Below are 19,897 nucleotides of genomic sequence, written 5' to 3'. Positions count from 1 at the left end.
CGCGTGTGCCCGGCGGCGATCGCGCCCGCCGGGCACACGCACGGGAGTCGGGGGCGAGCGGGGGGCGCGTGCGCGCGCCTCCGGCGGCGCGCGTGCGCCCCTAGTGGCGGCTAAAGGGTAGGACGTCATAATACGTGATCTCGCCTAGGAGAGCCACCTTGTGGACGTATTATGACGGTGCGGCGACGGCAAGTAGTTAAGGAACCTATTTAGAAAATAAAAAAACGAACCTTTACAACCCCTTAAAAGCCTTCCAGACAGTTCATTTGCGCTTTGCCTTCGCCTGTGTTAACATCACAAGAGACTTTCTCCTGCGTTCCTGTTGAAGACCTGCTTGACTACGTTCCCTCTGGCTACAGATCCTGCTTGCTGTTCTACTATCTTTATCGCTGGCTCTTGGACATTGGCTTGGTCGACTACCCGATCCGGTTACTGAACTCTGGCTATGTTTTGACTATGCTTACTCTGTTTACCTTTTTATTTTTATTATTAAACACGTGTGATTTAACTGTACTTCTGTCTCAGTCTGATTCATGGTTTCTAAAACAATTACCATAATTTTCCTTTCTTGGGGCCAACCCATGGCAGCAGACTAACCACATGTATGCTGCCATGTTGGCACCAGGATTTTTTTTTTACACTGTTTGATCCAATTTTCATTATATCGGCGCTCATATTAAGGACTAGGATGGGTTTTTTGTTGGTGTTGTATATGGTTTTATTAGCTTACCCGGCTAGCAGACTATTGTAAGATTGTAACATGCACTATTATGTTTTCGTCAAATTGTAATAAAATTTATAATAAAAAAAGTGCCTATAAAGTCCATTGAAGTTCTGTTTTTCGATATAGATGAATTTTGGACATATTGGCTACCTGTATTTGCAACAACAGTACCACCCTGTGAAGATGCCAATACATTCAATCCAGTATGCTGCCATGTTGGCACCAAGAAAATGGAAAATTGTATCAAATACTTACTGTTATTTTCCTTTCTCTGTGCCAATCCATGGCTGATACTAACCACATATATGCTGTCACCAGGAAAAGAAAACTACAGTAAGTATTTGTTACAATTTTCCATTATATTGGCGCTCATATTATGGACTAGGTTGTTTTTTTTGTTGGTGTTGTAGTTGGTGTTATTAGCTTATATGGCTAAAGTCCATCGAAGTTCAGATTTTTTTAAATAGATATATTTGGGACATGGCCCTTTGCTACCTGTATTTTCAACAACAGTATCACCCTGTGAAGATGCCAATACATTCAACCTAGTATGTTGCCATGTTGGCGCCAAGAAAATGGAAAATTGTATCAAATACTTAGCATAATTTTCCTTTCTCTGAGCCAATCCATGGCAGCAGACTAACCACACATATGCTGCCATGTTGGCACCAGGAAAAAAAGGTACAGTAAGTATTTGATAACATTTTCATTATATTGGCGCTCATATTATGGACTAGGATGTTTTTTTTTATGTTATTGGTGTTATTAGCTTACCTCTCTAGCAGGCTACTGTAAAATTTTAACATGCACTATTATGTTCAAGTCAAGTTGTAATAAAATGTATACCGTATTTGCCGGCATATAAGACGACCTTTTGGATGCAAAAAAATGCATCCAAAGTCGGGGGTCGTCTTATACGCCGGATCGGTCTCCGTCAGGCTACGGACATCCATGTTTCAGGCTGCGGGCATCCATGATTTAAAAGCCGCGCCTCCTCCTCAGACTGTTCTGTGATAGGTGGAACACTCATTTTCCCAGCAGGGCCTCTGTTCAGTGTTCCGCCTATCACGGATGCCTTCTAATCCTTGGACGAGAGGACGTCCGTGATAGGCGGAACACTGAACAGAGGCCCTGCTGGGAAAACTAGTGTTCCGCCTATCACAGAACAGTCTGAGGAAGAGGCGTGGCTTTTGAATCATGGATGCCCGCAGCCTGAAACATGGATGTCCGCAGGAAAAAAATAAGGTAGGGAGATCGTCTTGGCCGGCACAGTAGAGGCATGTGATGGCACAGTGGAGGCATGGAATGGCACAGTGGAGGCAAGGAATGGCACAGTGGAGGTATGGAATGGCACAGTGGGGCATGTAATGGAATGGCACAGTGGGGCATGTAATGGAATGGCACAGTGGGGCATGTAATGGAATGGCACAGTGAGGCATGTAATGTAATGGCACAGTGAGGCATGTAATGTAATGGCACAGTGAGGCATGTAATGTAATGGCACAGTGAGGCATGTAATGTATTGTAATGGCACAGTGAAACTTGAAAAATGCCTGTTTCTGTCAGCGATTGTTCCTGTCAGCGGTTGTTCTGGCTACCCCTCAGCTTCCAGACAGACTAGTAGGAAGGGGGTAGTCTTATACGGCGAGTATATCCCAAAACCAACATTTTTCCTGGAAAAATAGGGGGTCGTCTTATACGCTGGCAAATACGGTAATTAAAAAAATTAAATAATTGCTGTACTCTGGTGTCTATAAAGCCCATAGAAGTTCTGTTTTTCGATATAGATATATTTTGGACATATTGGCTACCTGTATTTGCAAGAACAGTACCGCTCTTTGAAGATGCAAATTACATTCAATCCAGTATGCTGCCATGTTGGCGCCAAGAAAATGGAAAGTTTAACCAAATACTTACTGTCATTTTCCTTTCTCTGGGCCAATCCATGGCAGCAGACTAACCATATGTATGCTGCCATGTTGGCACCAGGAAAATAAAATGACAGTAAGTATTTGATACTTAAGAGGCTGAACACCACACAAGGAAGTATGCATATCTCTTATGCCTAGTACACACAATCGTTTTTCCCGTCTGGAAAACTGCCGTGTTTTCCTTTGGCCGGGGAAACTGGCCGTGCGTATGCTCCTTAGCAGTTTACCCGACAGGAAAACTGCGAGTTAAAAAATGAGAACATGTTCTCTTTTTTATCGCCGCGAATGACTGCGTTTTTTGTTCCCGCAGTTTTCCTATGGGAAACACTGCGAGTGAGCATACACACGGTTGGTTTTCCCGACCAAAGTTCTCCTGGCAGTTTTCCTGTCGGGAAAACCGGCCGTGTGTACAGGGGAAAAGGGACAGAGTCGGTTCCTGGTTTTCCCCTTGGTTTTCCCGGCAGTCTTATGACCGTCGGGAAACCCGATCTATGTACTAGGCCAGGGGTGCCCAACCAGTGGCCCGGGGGCCACATGTGGCCCGTGAAGCCATCTGATGTGGCCCGCGACCTCCTGCTCTGGGATGAAATAGAATAAAATACTGTTATTAAAGGTAAGTTTATTACTAAAATCACAGTGTATATATGGGCATATCTGTTATGCAGTGGTTACTGGGCTGCTTTCAAACTGATCGGCAGGTGCAGAGCAATGCACCTGTGGGTTACTTGTACTGAGCCATAAGCCCCTTTGACACGGTCAGTCAGACCCAATTGGACCCTCCATTCGCCTCTAAGAAATAGCAGATGTAAATGGACGTGTGTCCGTTTACAAACGCCTACCTCCAATCTGATCCGAAAAAATAAATTAAAGTGTTGGCTCTATAGAGTAGAGTGGGCTGCCATCCGCCCACTCCGCTCATTGTGGCCCGCGACTGGTTACAAAGTCGCTTAAGTGGCCCTCGCTCTTCAAAAGGTTGGGCACCCCTGTACTAGGCATTACACAATTTTCCTCTTTGCAGCCTTTCTCTCCTAAACACAAGCAGTTAACTTTTTGATCCCTTCAAGCAGGTGAAAGCTGCAGATTAGATGGCATTGGTAAAGAAAACACGTATGCATTTCTGCAACAAAATGAGAATAAAATCTCACCTCTGCGTTGTGTTTTTCAGATTTGGTCACTGTGTTCCAGAGATTTATACAAAACTCTGTTAGATCTGTCCGTTTAAGTTTGAATCTAGGAAGCTGTGGCAAGCACTGTATATTTATTTTCAAGGATTTTCTGTTTTAGCTGTCATTTTCACAGCAGTTCAAACAGTTGCTACAAATGGGAGTTGCTGATTCCAAGTATTGTTTGGCATGGTTAACCAGCAAATCAAATCACTCCTTTGTAGTTGCCAGTTTTTTTTTATGTTTTTTTTTTCTGCATCTGTTCCCAAGTTACATTGTCTCCATTTGTTTGATCTGTGACCTGTGTTATTCTGCAGCACTTCCATCATTGCTAGCTGTCCAATGTAATATTAAAAAATGTGCTTTAAAGCTGCACATGTGACCTTTCATGCTCTAAATCACAAAACATAGTTTCTGTCCTTTGCAAAATAATATACTTTATTTGAAATGTTTACCATAAAAAAAGTATTGCACCATATATATATTTTTTTCCAATTTTAGTATTTTGGACAAGGTTTCTTAACCACATTTCACCCGGCCACTGCATATATATGGCCGGGTGGGCGCTCCCTCCTTCTGAGTGGACGTTCAGGAACGTCCCTCAGAAGGAGGGGGATCGCGCGCCCCCCTCAGGAAGGGGAGTAAATCTTCCGGAGGTCAAGTGGTTAAGACTGCAATGTCTTTGAATGGTTACAAAAGCTGATTTATAGCTGGATTCACGTAGGGCGGCATATTTTTGAGCCGGCGTAGCGTATCGTATTTACGCTACGCCGCCGTAAGTCAGAGAGGCAAGTGCTGTATTCACAAAGCACTTGCCTCCTAAGTTACGGCGGCGTAGCGTAAATGGGCCGGCGTAAGCACGCCCAATTCAAATTGTGAAGAGGTGGGCGTGTTTTATGTAAATTAACCATGACCCAACGTGATTGACGTTTTCAACGAACGGCGCATGCGCCGTCCGTGGACATATCCCAGTGTGCATTTGGTTTCGACGTGAACGTAAATTACGTCCAGCCCCATTCACGGACGACTTACGCTTTTTGTTCGACTAACTTTACGCTTGAAAAAGGCTTACGTAAACGGCGTATCTTTACTGCGACGGGCAAGCGTAAGGCAATAGGCGTATCTCGCTGATTTACGCATTCTAGGCGTAAATCAGCGTTCACGCCCCTAGCAGACAGTGGGACTAGACAGCTAAGATACGATGGCGCAGGCAGTCGTATCTTAGCTACTTTTAAGTGTATCTCAATTTGAGAATACACTTTAATGTACGACGGCTTAGATTCAGAGTTACGACGGCGTATCTACTGATACGCCGGCTTAACTCTGTCTGAATCTAGCTATTAGACTGTTCTTGAGGCTAATGAGGGACCTAAAAAAGGGACCTAAAAAATGGGCCCTTCATTAGCCTAATAATTTCATAATAAACAAAAAACGCCTCATAATTTCATAATAGAAAAAACTGTGGAAAAAATAAAGTAAAAATATAAAGTGAGAGCGTAACAATAATTCAACACACAAAAAAGGCATTAAAAATGCAACAAAAACTAAATGAAATAAACTAAGCTACACTAAATATACACCAAAACACACCCTCCAAATATTTTTTCCTAAGCAGCTCAATAAGAGAAATTTAGAGTTTTCAATCAGCACATTTGGTGATTTTGGGGTGAATTTACCAAAATCACTCCACTCCTTTATAAAAAAAGAGCAGCCAGAAGCGGGGTTCCTCCTTCTCCCTCCCTGCTATCTTCATAGTGAGTTTTAATTAAAGGGTTTGTAAAGGTACAATTTATTTTTCCTAAATAGCTTCCTTTACCTTAGTGCAGTCCTCCTTCACTTACCTCATCCTTCCATTTTGTTTTAAATGTCCTTATTTCTTCTGAGAATGGCCCTGTATTTGGCCCTGCATTTGGGGAGGTTGTGCTATCTTGGCATTTCAGAGCCTCTGAAACTGTAATAGGTTGTGAGGAGGTGAAATGAGCAATTTACGCAGTTAGAAAGCCCGAAGGCGATGATTGGTTTTCGACACCGGTACCTGGCTAGGCTCTTAAAAAGTCCCACACATGCGTTATCCCCGTACTCAGGAGAAGCAGCAGAACTTATTTTGGGTAGTAATTCCACATATATCCATGGCATGTGTAAGCAATATATCATTTAAAGTGGTTGTGAAGGCAGTTTTTCTTTATCTTAATGCAATCTATGCATCAAGATAAAAAGCCTTCTGTGTACAGCTGCCCCCCTCTGCCCTCCTAATACTTACCTGAGCCCCATCTCTGTCCAGCGATGTCTAAGGCCCCGTACACATGACCGAGTTTCTCGGCAGAATTCAGCCAGAAACTCGGTCGGAGCTGGATTCTGCTGAGAAACTTGGTCGTGTGTACACTTTTCAGCGAGGAAGCCGACGAGGAACTAGTCGGGCCGAAAAGAGAACATGTTCTCTATTTCCTCGTTGTTCAATGAGGAAAGTCGGCCCGCCGAGATCTCGGCGGCTTCCACACTGAACTCGACGAGGAACTCGATGTGTTTGGCACATCGAGTTCCTCGGACGTGTGTACGGGGCCTTAGAGTGTCTCAGTCATCCGGCACTCTTTCTCCTGATTGGCTGAGACACAGCAGGAGTGCCATTGACTCCCACTGCTGTCAATCCAAGTCAGTTAGCCAATCAGGAGAGAGAGGGGGCTAAATGGGTGAATGGACACACAGAGCTGCAGCTCGGCTTGGGTGCCCCCATAGCAAGATGCTTGCTGTGGGGGCAATCAACAGGAGGGAGGGGTCAGGAGCACAGAAGAGGGACCTGAGAAGAGGAGGACCTGGGCTTCTCTGTGCAAATCCACTGCAACAGAACAGGTAAGTATGACATGTATTTTTTTCCCCCAAAATATTTTTACCGAGGAAATACAAAGGTAAGTAAACAGGTAGAACATAAGGTACATGGACCCAATGGCCTGAAAACATAATGAAGATCAGCATCCACCACAATAATGAGAAGTCCTTACCGGCTGTTTGGCACGTCTAGAACAAAACGGAGATCATGGGGCAGATTCACAAAGCGAGTACGCCGGCGTATCTACTGATACGCCGGCGTACTTTCAAATTACCCGCGTCGTATCTCTGTTTTGAATCCTCAAAACAAGATACGACGGCATCTGGGTTAGATCCGACAGGAGTACGTCTTCGTACGCCTTCGGATCTAAGATGCAATTCTTTGGCGTCCGCTGGGTGGCGTTCACGTAGTTTTCCGCGTCGAGTATGCAAATTAGCTATTTCCGACGATCCACGCCCGTCGCATTCTTTTACGTCGTTTCCGTTTGGCTTCTTCCGGCGTATATTTAAAGCTGCTATTTGGTGGACTATAGTTACACCTGCTATGTTAAGTATGGCCGTCGTTCCCGCGTTTATTTAGATTTTTTCTATTTCGTTTGTGTAAGTCGTCCGTGAATCGACGTCCTTGCGACGTAAATTAGCGCACTGCACGGTGGGAAATTTAAGAACAGAGCATGCGCAGTTCGTTTGGCGCAGGGACGCGCTTCATTTAAATGAAACACGCCCCCTACTCGCCGCATTTGAATTCTGCGCCGTTACGCCGCTTGAGATACACTATGCCGCCGTAGCTTACGGCGCAAAATCTTCATGGATTCGAAATAAAGCCAGGTAAGGTACGGCGGCGTAGCGTATCTCATATACAATGCGCCGGGGCAGATCTTTGTGGATCTGCCCCCATATGAGCATGTTGATCCGTTGAATGATTAGTATAGGGAGAGTAAAAATCATTTCTTTAAGGCTAGAGGAGAAGAAGAGCAGAAATAACGAGACTTTACAATCACATTAAGTGACAAGTTAGTGTAAAAAAAAAAATGTTTCTTTGTTATTTTCCGTCTTTAAATAACTTCTACTATGGCTGAAGATGTTCTTATTGTATCACTGCTTTTCAGTTTGTAAAGTATCATAAAAATAAATCTCTATAGTAATTGTACATTCTGTACTCTAAACTATATTTTATGTACTGTATCTATATAGTTTTAGAACTCAACGTTCTGAAAAAAAGAAAGGTATTCATGTCTCTATCACATGTCATAGAGGTCATTATTTTTCCGCACACTTCACTGGTAAGGCCAACAAGCCTGAAATAGCTATATGCAGTTTGGAATGAATGGTTGTAAATACTACAGTAGGGTGCATCTCTGCTATCAATGAAAACTTCCAGATGTACGTCAGCCCAGCGGCATAAAGAAATGATTTGCATGACTCTAACGCTATTCTAAAATGAGGAATAAAGCCCTTATTTTTGAAATTTGTGATGGAAGTCAGACATTTAGATATTTGCAGTTTTTTAAAGGCTCTGCCGTGCTTCATACTGGTATAATGGAAGGAGTTTTGGTTTAATAGGGTCCACCTTACCTTAATCACTTCCATACCAGGCACTTACGCACCTTCCCGCCCAAGCCAATTGTAACGGAATGACCCGTGACACCCAAAGACTTTGTGAGGATGGAGGATACTCCTGTGTCAGCGTCACTGATAACTCTTGGGTCTGAGTCCACTCTGTGCCCTTTGGGCATGGGGTGGCAAGTGAATCATAATTCATGTATTACATGAGATGGGACATCACTGATAGTTCGTATTGCAGGATTTTGAGACACTGCAAGATGTTGGTTAATTGTGACCCCAACCAGTCAATAGTGACTCATCTCTCTGTGAAGACTGTTAATATGTTAAATAAGGCTAGCTTTTGAAAGGCCTTTAATTGTGTGATAACACTGTCTACAGCCTATTGATGCTCAGAGGTGTGAATAGGTGTCAAGCTGCATGCGGAGACGGAACGTCTGCCTAGGAAACTCAGTGTGTGAAGGTGGTTTGTTTGTTATGCTGTTAATTAAGGAATGTTCAGTGATTAGACATGATAATTATACGCCGGTGCCGACCTGTCTAGAATGTTTAAGTAATTAGCCTTAGTGTGTGATTAGGGGGGTGGAGATCTCATTGTCCCTTTGAATACTGTCACATGGTTGTACTGTATATAAGACTGAGAAGAAACCATTAAAATTGTCTTCATTTGAAACCAGAGAACACGGAGCAAGTCTCGTTATTCTGGGAAATGGGAGGCCTGCTGGTTTGTCTGTGTGTCAGATAAGCTGTCGTGACTGGGATGGAAGGTCGTAAACGGTGTTGACCGTTACACCAATTTTCAGCGCTGTCGCACTTTGAATGGCAATTGCACGGTCGTGCGACATGGCTCCCAAACAAAATTGGCGTCCTTTTTTCCCCACAAATAGAGCTTTCTTTTGGTGGTATTTGATCACCTCTGCAATTTTTTTTTTTTTTTTTGCGCAACAACTAAAAAAAGACTGAAAATTGTGAAAAAAAATATGTTTTAATTTTTTTCTGTAAATTTTTTTGTAAATAAGTAAGTTTTCTCTTTCAATTACGGGCACTGATATGGCGGCACTGATGGGCACCGATGAGGTAGTACTGACAGGCACAGATGAGGTGGCACTGATTAGCGGCGCTGGTATGCGGCACTGATGGGCACACATAGGCGGCACTGATGGGCACACATAGGCGGCACTGATGGGCACATAGGCAGCACTGATGGGCACACATAGGCGGCACTGATGGGCACACATGGGCGGCACTGATGGGCACTCATGGGCGGCACTGGGCACTCATAGGTGGCACTTATGGGTGGCACTGATGGATACTTATGGGTGGCACAGATGGGCACTGATAGGTGGGCACTGGGCATGGATGGGCACTGTGGGGTGGCACTGATGGACACTGTGGGGTGGCACTGATGGACACTGTGGGGCAGCACTGATCTACCCATGTTGCCAGTCAGTGCCCATTTGCGGGCACTGATTGGCATCTTTTTTTTTTTTTCCCCAAGACTTTTTTTTTATTTGCCCTTCCCTGGTGGTCCAAGGTGGGCTTCCCTGGTGGTCCAGTGTGGCGATCCGAGGGGGGGCTGCGCTGATAAACAATGTCAGGAGATCGGCTCTCCTCTACTCGCGTCTGTCAGACGCGAGTGAGGAAGAGCCATCAACGGCTCTTCCTGTTTACATCATGATCAGCCGTGGTTGGACACGGCTGATCACGTGGTAAAGAGTCTCCGCCGGAAGGTCTTTACCGAGATCGGAGATGCAGGGTGTCAGACTGACACCCCTCATCACCACATGCGCGCGCGGCATGAAATCCTGCAGGTTGTCCATGGACGTCCAGTCAGGATTTCAAAACCACTTCCCGGACGTAAATCGGCCATAGGCCGGGCGGGAAGTGGTTAATGGAGTTGTAAAGTAAAAAATGTTTTCACCTTAATGCAATCTATGCATTAAGGTGAAAAAACATCTGATGCTCCCGCCCCCCTCAGCCCCAGTTATACTTACCTGACCCCTCGAAAGTCCCGCGCGCGGTCCCGAGATCCTCTTCGCCGCTCAGCCTGGCCGCTGATTGGCTAGAGCGGATGGATTGAGAGCAGTGCAGCCATTGGCTGGCACTGCTGTCAATCACATCGAGTGACACGGTGCGCCGAGGGGCAGGGCCGAGTAATAGAGTGAGCGGCTATGGCCGCTCGCTGTATCACGGGAGCGCGCCCGCAATTACTCACCACCATGCGAGCTCTCTCGCATGAATGTGGTCAGTACTTGCGGGGAGGACCAGAGACAGCCGCCGAGGGACCCCAGAAGATGAGGATCAGGGCCACTCTGTGAAAAACGAACTGCACAGTGGAGGTAAGTATAACATGTTTGTTATTTTAAAGGAATTTTTTATTTTATTTTACTAACCCTTTAACCTGTCAGTTTATACTTTTTTCTTTCTTGTTATAATTTTTACATAGATTATGTGCAATTTAGAAATCAGGCTTCTGCTGGCTTGGGGGAATACGGCCCTTTCACACAACATCCAGGGCCGTCTTTAATGTTGATTTGACCCTCAGCAAAAATGTTCTGCCCCCCCCAATGCAATTTTTCTTTCCACCTTTTCTGAAACATACAATAAATATCAGCTAGACATACAATCAGTTTACTGTATCAGATCAAGCAGTGATTGCGATTGGTTGCCAGCATATCATTACCTCTTACAGACTGGTTGCTAGAGGTTACAGCACACATTACGACTCACTGATTAGTTGCTAGAGGTTACAGCACATGACTACTTCTTGTTCATTGGTTGCTAGAGATTACTGTACAGTAATACTGCTCATTGATTGGTTGCTAGAGGTTACAGCACATCATCTCTTCACTGCAGAGGGGCATGATATACATTTGAATGTCGCCTTTATTTACATATGAATGCTGCCGGACTCGGCTATTTACAAATGAATGATCCCATTATTTACATATGAATGACGGTTATTTACATGTAAACACAGGGGGCCGGATTCAGATACAATGGCGTATCTGTCCGGCCCACGTAACGTATCTCCGATACGTTACGCCACTCTAACTTTGGGCGCAAGTTCTTTATTCAGAAATAACTTGCGCCCTTAGTTACGGCGGCGTAACGTATGTGTTGCGGCGTAAGGCCGTGTAATTCAAATGGGGATGTTGGGGGCGTGTATTATTTAAATCTAACTTGACCCCGCGTTTTTGACGTATTATTTGAACGGCGTAAAATATCCCAGTGTGCATTGCTCTAAATGACGTCGCAAGGACGTCATTGCTTTCGAAGTGAACGTAAATTACGTCCAGCCGTATTCGCGAACGACTTACGCAAACAACGTAAAATTTCAAAACTCGGCGCGGGAACGACGCCCATACTTAACATTAGCTACCCCTCATATAGCAGGGGTAACTATACGCCGGAAAAAGCCGAACGCAAACGACGTTAAAAAAAAGCGCCGGGCGGTCGTTCGTTTCTGAATCGGCGTAAATCCTCATTTGCATATTCCTTGCGTAAAAATATGGAAGCGCCACCTAGCGGCCAGCCTGGAATTGCAGCCTAAGATCCGACGGTGTAAGAAACTTACACCTGTCGGATCTTAGGGATATCTATGCGTAACTGATTCTCTGAATCAGTTGCATAGATATGACCGGCGGAACTCAGAGATACGACAGCGTATCTCTTTCTGAATCCGGCCCCATGTCTGCAGGTGAGTTATCTGTACACAACAATAGGGCAGCGCTGGGTAGCATTAGTAGCAGCCCTTCACACTGAGATATCAGCACACAGCAAAGGATTAAAACTTTAAGGCCCCGTACACACGAGAGGATCCATCCGCTGTAAAATCTCAGCGGATCGGTTTCAGCGGATAGATCCCCTGGTGTGTACAACCCAGCGGATATTTATCCGCGGATATTTACGAATTCCAGCAGATAAAAATTTGATAGCATGCTAACAAATCTATCCGCTGGAATCGGCTCCAGCGGATCGATCCGGTGGTCTGTACAGACTCACCGGATCGATCCGTCCGAACCCGTCCCTCGCATGCGTCGTAATGATTCGACGCATGCATGGATTTCCTTATATGACAGCGTCGCGCATGTCGCCGCGTCATCATCGTGGCGACGGCGCGACACGTCACCGCGGTTGAATTCCGCGCAGATTTGGATCCGATGGTGAGTACATGCCAACGGATCCAAATCCGCCAGAGGATTTATCCGCGGATACGGCCCGGCGGACCGTATCCGCGGACCAATCCTATCGTGTGTACCAGGCCTAAGAGACAAGGACATTTAAACTGGGATAGTTGGCAAGTATGAAGCAGCTGATTTGGGCCCCACAACAATGACAGGACCCAGGGCAGCTTCCCCTTTTGCCTTGCCTTAAAACCGGCCCTGACACCATCTTTCATTTTGTCACAACCTGTGTCATATGTCTGTTTTTGTAAGTAATAAAAGCAGATCTGCTGTTGGAAACACTATGTTGCTTATATGCAGAGCTTCCAGAATTATGTGTAAGAAAAATTTTCTGCACGTTTCTTGAGTTTCAAATTGTGTGTGACTCTTCTTTGTGTCACTGATAGCTCACCTCCTTGGGTTCTGCTGCTGCAAATATCTAAAGACAGCCAGACCAAACAAAATCAAGGAAAACAAAATAATCTCTCAATTCTCTAACCATGTCTGTAGCCCAGTATCCAGTGCCTTGAAAAAGTATTTATACCCCTTGAATTTTACAGCCAAAAACGTCAATTTATTTTATTGGGATTTTATGTGATAGACCAACTAAAAGTGGCACATAATTGTGAAGTTAAAAGGAAAATGATAAATGATTTTCATTTTTTTTTACAAATAAATATCTGAAAAGTGTGGCGTACATTTGTATTCAGCCCCCTTTACTCTGATACCCCTAACTACAATCTAGTGGAACAAATTGCCTTCAGAAGTCCCCTAATTAGTAAAAAGAGTCCACTTGTGTGTAATTTAATCTCAGTATAAATACAGCCATTCTGTGAAGCCCTCAGAGGTTTATTAGAGAACCTTTGTAAGGTGGGAGAATCTGTCCACAGGAAAACTATTATGCCGCGTACACACGGTCGTTTTATGTGATGAAAAAAAAAAACGACATTTTTAAAAACGTCATTTAAAATGACCGTGTGTGGGGGAAAACGTTGTTTTATGTCTTCTGAAAAACGACAAAAAAAATTCGAGCATGCTTCAATTTTTTATGTCGTTTTTCAAAACGTCGTTTTTTGTGTCTTTTAAAATGATAGTGTGTGGGTAAAACGACGTTTAAAATGCGCATGCTCAGAAGCAAGTTATGACGCGAGCTTGAATGGAACAGAGTGCCGTCGTTCGTGCTGAACGTAACCTCGCTTTGCTAGAGCATTTTGAAAAAACGATGGTGTGTAGGCAACGTCGTTTTTTAAAATGAAGTTTGAAAAACGTTGTTTTATTTCATCACAAAAAACGACCGTCTGTACGCGGCATTAGTCGTGCACTCCACAAATCTGGCCCCTATGGAAGAGTGGCAAGAAGACAGCCATTATTGATAGAAAGCCATAAGTCCCATTCGCGAGAAGCCATGTGGGGGACACAGCAAACATGTGGGAGAAGGTGCTCTGGTCAGATTGAAATTTTTTTATTTTATTTTTTGTTTCAATATTTTTTATTAGTATATAGAGAAACATATACATTTCAGATTGAAATTTTAAATAAATAACTTTGAAGTAAAATAAGGGTCAGTGCCTATCAATTCAGCCTGATCAATGCCCATCTGCAGCTTCACAATTTCCCATTAATGCAGCTTGATCAATGTCCATCTGCAGTCTCACAATTGCCTATTAATGCAGCCTGATCAATGCCCATCTGCAGTCTCACAATTGCCCATCAATGCAGCTTGATCAATGCCCATCTGCAGCCTCACAATTGCCCATCAATGCAGCTTGATCTATGCCCATCTGCAGCCTCAAAATTGCCCATTAATGCAGCTTAATCAATGCCCATCTGTAGCCTCACAATTGCCCATCAATGCAGCTTGATTAATGCCCATCTGCAGCCTCCCCATTGCCATGAATGCAGCCTGATCAATGCCCATCTCAGGAAGGGTGGCAGGATGAGCGCCTTCAGATAACATACAGCAAGAATTTCCTGTTTACTCGGGGGCCTCTTTAATACAAGGTCCCACCTCCTGGACCGGCTTCTATGATAGACAGAACATTGGTCCAATGCCGGCCCAGGAGACGGGACTTCCTATTACAGAGGCCGCTGAGTAAACAGGAGATTCTCCTGTATGTAATCAGATGGCGCTCGTCTCGCCCCCTCCCAGTTCTCTCTGAGGCAGCCCAAATTGCAGTATCGCCGTATTGCCGAACACACTATTTGCAACCGTTTTGCAGTGTAAAAAAGTGAGTGTTATACGTCAATAAATACAGTACCTCCTAATGCGTATTTTGTGCATATATTTTTAGCGCCAAAGTGCAATCATTTAGACTTCTCAGTATTGAACCTACCCAGCCTCCAATTTAATCAAGGTCTCCTTTAATGATGCGACATCCTGTGCCAAATTTATTTCCCTGCATATTTTAGTGTCATCAGCAAATACTGAAAGTGAGCGGTTTGTTGATTCCCACCACTCGCTGTAGGGGGATCAGGGTGGTCAAGCAGATGAAAACCATCATAGCCGCTCCATTTGTAGCAACTTGCTTTGATGACTTGAAGGAAAGTTTCTACCAGGTATACAGTACTTCCTTTCTCAGAAAAATGCTGAATATGTCATATAAAGAACATCTAAGCAAGGACAATAGGACAAACTAAAAAAAAAAAAAAACTACACACAAAGAAGCAAATAAATGAAGTCAATGTTTCAGGTTTTCAAGCTTTTAATCTGCTGAGTAAAGACATTTATTGAAGATTCTGTTTCCTTTCTTCCAGGTCATTATCTTCTTTCTCCTTTAAAGTTATTCCATCTGAGGTGTTCCAGCATTTCCGACAAGACATCTTAAGCATGTAAGTAATTTTACTGGAAAAACATGTAATTATTCTGTGAATCTATTGACCTGCACTGAATATAGCTCACACGCAGAAGAGAGATTAACTCAAAAGGACATTAGCGGCAGTGAGTGTAACACAAGCTATTGATTGGTTCTTCAAAATTGTTAATTTGTAAGATATATGCTTCAGTTTTGTGCTCGCTGTGCATGTTAAATTTGTAAATGGATCAGGTGCATTTGTGTTATCTTTAGTGTTTCTGGAGAGTAAAGGGTATGAAGCCTGTAATAGGTGATTTGAGTTGTCAATGTTTTATTGTGGGACCTTGGAAGTTTGTCCTTGCAATGGTGGCCCAAGAGCTTGTATAGTGAACATTTGCCAACAGTCCCGATTTGCCTGGGACGTTCACAGAAATCAGACCAATGTCCCAGTCTCAGCCTGTCCCGGGCAAAATCCCAAAAATTGGCTTTGTCACGGGTGTCACTAGGGGGGTGTGGACCGCACCTGTGCGAAACCAATGGCAGAGTTGTAGGGATCCCGTGTGGCCCCCCTTTCATGCTGACTCACTACCCCCAACACTCAAGCTCCTTTCAATATGCTTTTGTGTCCCGGCTTAGTTTGTGAATGGTGCAATTGGCTGTGAAGGGGCTGGGTGTCTGCTGTGCCTCCTGAAGCTGCAGGATCGCCCCCTACTGCTCAGGTTATCTCTGGCTTATTGAAGAGAGGGGGGGCCGAGTGGTGAACAGGGAGAGACACCCGAGGTCAGGTATCCATGCCTGCCGCCAGAAAACTGCAGCCATTGTAAGTCCTATAGAAAGCTGCCTGCTGAATGTCCTGTGCAGCAACTTTTGTGCGCCTTCCCCCCCCACCGTCCTGGCCCAGTGTCTTCCCTCCCAAAAGCACGGAACAGCCCAGCTCTTCTCATAACCCCCCTTCACGAACCCTATTTCCACACAATCTTGTTCTATCCCCCCCAACTCTGCTCACCCCCCTCTTCTCCATCCCCACAACTCTGCTTACCCCCCAACTCTGCTTACCCCCCTCTTATCTATCCCCCCAACTCTGCTCACTCCCTTATCTCCATTCCCCCAACTCTGACCACCTTCCCCTCTTCTTCCCCACCCCAACTCTGCTCACCCCCCTCTTTCCCATACCCCTCACCTCTGCTCACCACCCCCAACTCTGCTCACCCCCCTTATCTCCATTCCCCCCAACTCTGCTCACCCCCTTATCTCCATTTCCCCAACTCTGCTCACCTTCCTCTCTTCTTCTTCTTCTTCTTCTTCTTCTTCCCCACCCCAACTCTGCTCACCCCCCCCCCCTCTTTCCCATACCCCCCAACTCTGCTCACCACCCCCAACTCTGCTCACCCCCCTCTTCTCCATCCCCACCCCAACTTTTCTCAACCCCCTTCTCCATCCCCACCCCAACTCTGCTCACCCCCCCCCCCCCCCCCCCGTCTTCTCCATCCCCCCAACCCCCTACCCTACCTACATTCCCTATATATTACCACATTCCCCACAATGTAAATAATTTTAGACTTTATTTAACCACACCCCCTTTAAGCCACCCCAATATTTAGCGTAACTTCAACTATGCCCAATTTTCACTACGGCATGCTGCATTTCTTTTTTTTACTTTTTTTTAGACCATGCCTACAAATGGATGCCCCACCCTAATTAAAATAATACTCTGCCTACTGAAAAAAAGTGTCACTAAGATTTTTTCAGAGTGATGGCAACTATGCATTTATGACATTGCTGACTTATTTTTAAATGTGTGGGCCCGGATTCACAAAGACTTACGCCGACGTATCTACTGATACGCCGTCGTAAGTCCAAATGAGCGCCGTCGTATCTATGCGATGATTCTTTAAATGAGATACGCCTGAATTTTGCCAAGATACGACCGACGTAAGTCTCCTATGCCGTTGTATCTTGGGTGCATATTTACACTGGCCGCAAGGGGCGCTTCTGTTGATCTTGAATATGTAAATGACCTAGATATGCCGATTTACGAACGTACTTGCGCCCGTAAAGATAAACCACCAAATAGCTGGTCTAAGTCGTGTAGGGTATGGACGTCGGAACTGCCATCGGATTTTACGTCGTTTGCGTAAGTCATACGTGAATGGGGCTGTGCGTAGGTTACGTTCACGTCGTACGCATTGAGCCGTCGTTTCTTAGGGAGTATATGCAACGTGATTCTGAGCATGCGCGCGCATGCGCCGTTTGTACAGCCATGCATTTACATAGGGTCACGACTCATTTTAATACAACACAATACTACCTTCCTAATTTGAATTAGGCGCGCTTACACCGGCCCATTTACGCTACGCCGACGTAACTTAGGGAGCAAGTGCTTTGTGAATACTGGTCTTGCCTCTCTATTTTATGTTGGCGTAGCGCATATGAGCTGCGCTACGCCCGCCTAAACATACGCCGCTCTACCTGAATCTGGCTAGTAGTCTCCATGGCTGTCTTTCTGATCCTAGCTTTACTACCTAGTGAGTGACTGACCACGAACAAGCAAGAAAGGTAGAGGGCTCATATATTTCAGAATTCACTGGTTCTATGCCTGTTCTACATTAGGTATTTCACTAGGTTAAATTAATCAGTCTTTTCTTCCCCCAAAAGTTCATTCTGGCTACACCTCACACCTCAATTAGCAAATAAAACTTTTTCAGCTGCTTCCATTATTTGGTTTGCGTCTTGCTGGAGCCCAATTGCCCTTGTTCCTAACCTTAAATTGCATAACTAAAAATATAGGGCCAGATTCACATATAATTACGTTGCTCCTGGGCAGCGTAACGTATGTGATTTACGTTACACTGCCGCAGGTTTACAGCGTAAGTGCCTGATTCTCAGAACTCTTACCTGTAAACTTGCGGCGGTGTATCGTAAGTGCGCTCGGCACAAGCCCGCCCAATTCAAATGGGGCGGGCACTATTTAAATTAGGCGCGTTCCCGCGCCGAACGTACTGCGCATGCTCCGTCGGGTAAATTACCCGACATGCATTTCGCTAAATGACGTCGCACCGACGTTTTTTTTAAAATTTCGACGCAGGAACGACGGCCATACTTAACATGGCTTAGGACACCTAGGAGGTAGCCCTAATTTTACGCGACGTAACTCGACGGAAACAACGTAAAGTTAGATCGACGGGCAGCTCGGACGTTCGGGGATCGCCGTAAGTATTCATTTGCATATTCTACGCCGAAGGCAATGGCCTCGCCACCTAGCGGCCAGCCTAGAATTGCATCCTTAAGATCCGACAGTGTAATTCAATTACACCTGTCGGATCTTAGGGCTAGCTATGTGTAACTGATTCTATGAATCAGTCGCATAGTTAGGACGGCCCTAACACAGAGATACGACGGCGTATCAGGAGATACGCCGTCGTATCTCTTTTGTGAATCTGACCCATATGTCTTATACCATAAAGATTGCATAATTTTAATTTCACATGTCACTCTCTTTACTCATAAAATTCTTCATCACACTCTGTTTGCAAAATATAGTTTGGCTGCAGTTTATTAAATATGATTATTTGGTTTTCTGCCTACATTTCTGTTCAATTCTCTTTAATTGCTTGGAGAATCCCGGCCTTGTGGAGAGGGAGCAGCAGATGTTACCAACAGAAAGGTGAAAACATTTATGATTTCCATGAACTCATTATTAGTAGGCCGCATGACTAAAGCGATAGCCTTGTAAATGTGGAGGAAAATATTTAGAAAACGGTTTACGACTTAAGCCTCGTACACACGCATGGTTTTCTCTGCAAGAAAACTGCTGGCAGAGCTTTCTTGCCGAGTACACCGAGCGTGTGTTCGAGGCTTTTAGATTTCTTGTCAAGGAAACTGCCCAGAATCTCGATGAGAAAAATAGAGAATCTCGTCGTGATTCTCGGCAGTGTTTTCCTGCCGAGAAACCCGAGAGTGGGCCGGATTCAGGTAGAAGATACGACGGCGTATCTCCAGATACGCCGTCGTATCTCTGAGTTGCGGCGTCGTATCTATGCGCCTGATTCATAGAATCAGTTACGCATAGATTTGCCTAAGATCCGACTGGCGTAAGTGTCTTACACCGTCGTATCTTAGGCTGCATATTTACGCTGGCCGCTAGGTGGCGCTTCCGTCGATTTACACAAGGAATATGCTAATTAGGTAGTTACGCCAATTCACAAATGTATGTACGCCCAGCGCTATCTTTTTACGTCGTTTACGTTAGGCTTTTTCGGCGTAAGGTTGCTCCTGCTATTATGAGGGGTACGCAATGTTAAGTATGGACGTCGTTCCCGCTTCGAATTTTGAAATTTTTACGTCGTTTGAGTAAGTCGTTCGCGAATAGGGCAGTACGTCTTACATTGACGATTTGCGGCGGAATTTCGAGCATGCGCACTGGGATTCTTTTACGAACGGCGCATGCGCCGTTCGGAAAAAACGTCAAATACGTGGGGTTACACTAAATTTGAATAAAACATGCCCACATCATCTAAATTTGAATTAGGCGGGCTTACACCGGAGCACATACGTTACGCCGCCGTAACTTAGGGCGCAAGTTCTTTCTGAATACGGAACTTGCGCCCTAATTTACGGCCGCGTAACGTATCGGAGATTCATTACGCTGGGCTACCTGAATCCGGCCCAGTGTGTATACTTACCTGTCTCCATGGAAACCCGCGCATGCTCGAAAGGACTTTGACACATGTGCGGT

The 19,897-nt window shown here is 45.0% G+C and overlaps 1 protein-coding gene across 2 annotated transcripts in view; it reads left to right on the top strand.

Annotated features, from left to right (window-relative positions):
• LHCGR (luteinizing hormone/choriogonadotropin receptor) overlaps positions 1-19,897 on the top strand; it is a 230,749-nt gene that overhangs the window by 47,602 nt on the left and 163,250 nt on the right. For both annotated transcript variants that reach the window (XM_040351597.1, XM_040351598.1), the window contains exon 2: positions 15,125-15,199. In XM_040351597.1, the coding sequence (XP_040207531.1) occupies positions 15,125-15,199 (75 nt within the window). The remainder of the gene's footprint in view (positions 1-15,124; positions 15,200-19,897) is intronic.

Source organism: Rana temporaria, chromosome 4 (assembly GCF_905171775.1).
Source record: "Rana temporaria chromosome 4, aRanTem1.1, whole genome shotgun sequence".
NCBI lineage: Eukaryota > Metazoa > Chordata > Amphibia > Anura > Ranidae > Rana > Rana temporaria.
Note: the sequence above shows the minus strand (reverse complement) of the source record. Positions and strands in the feature narration are given on the sequence as shown.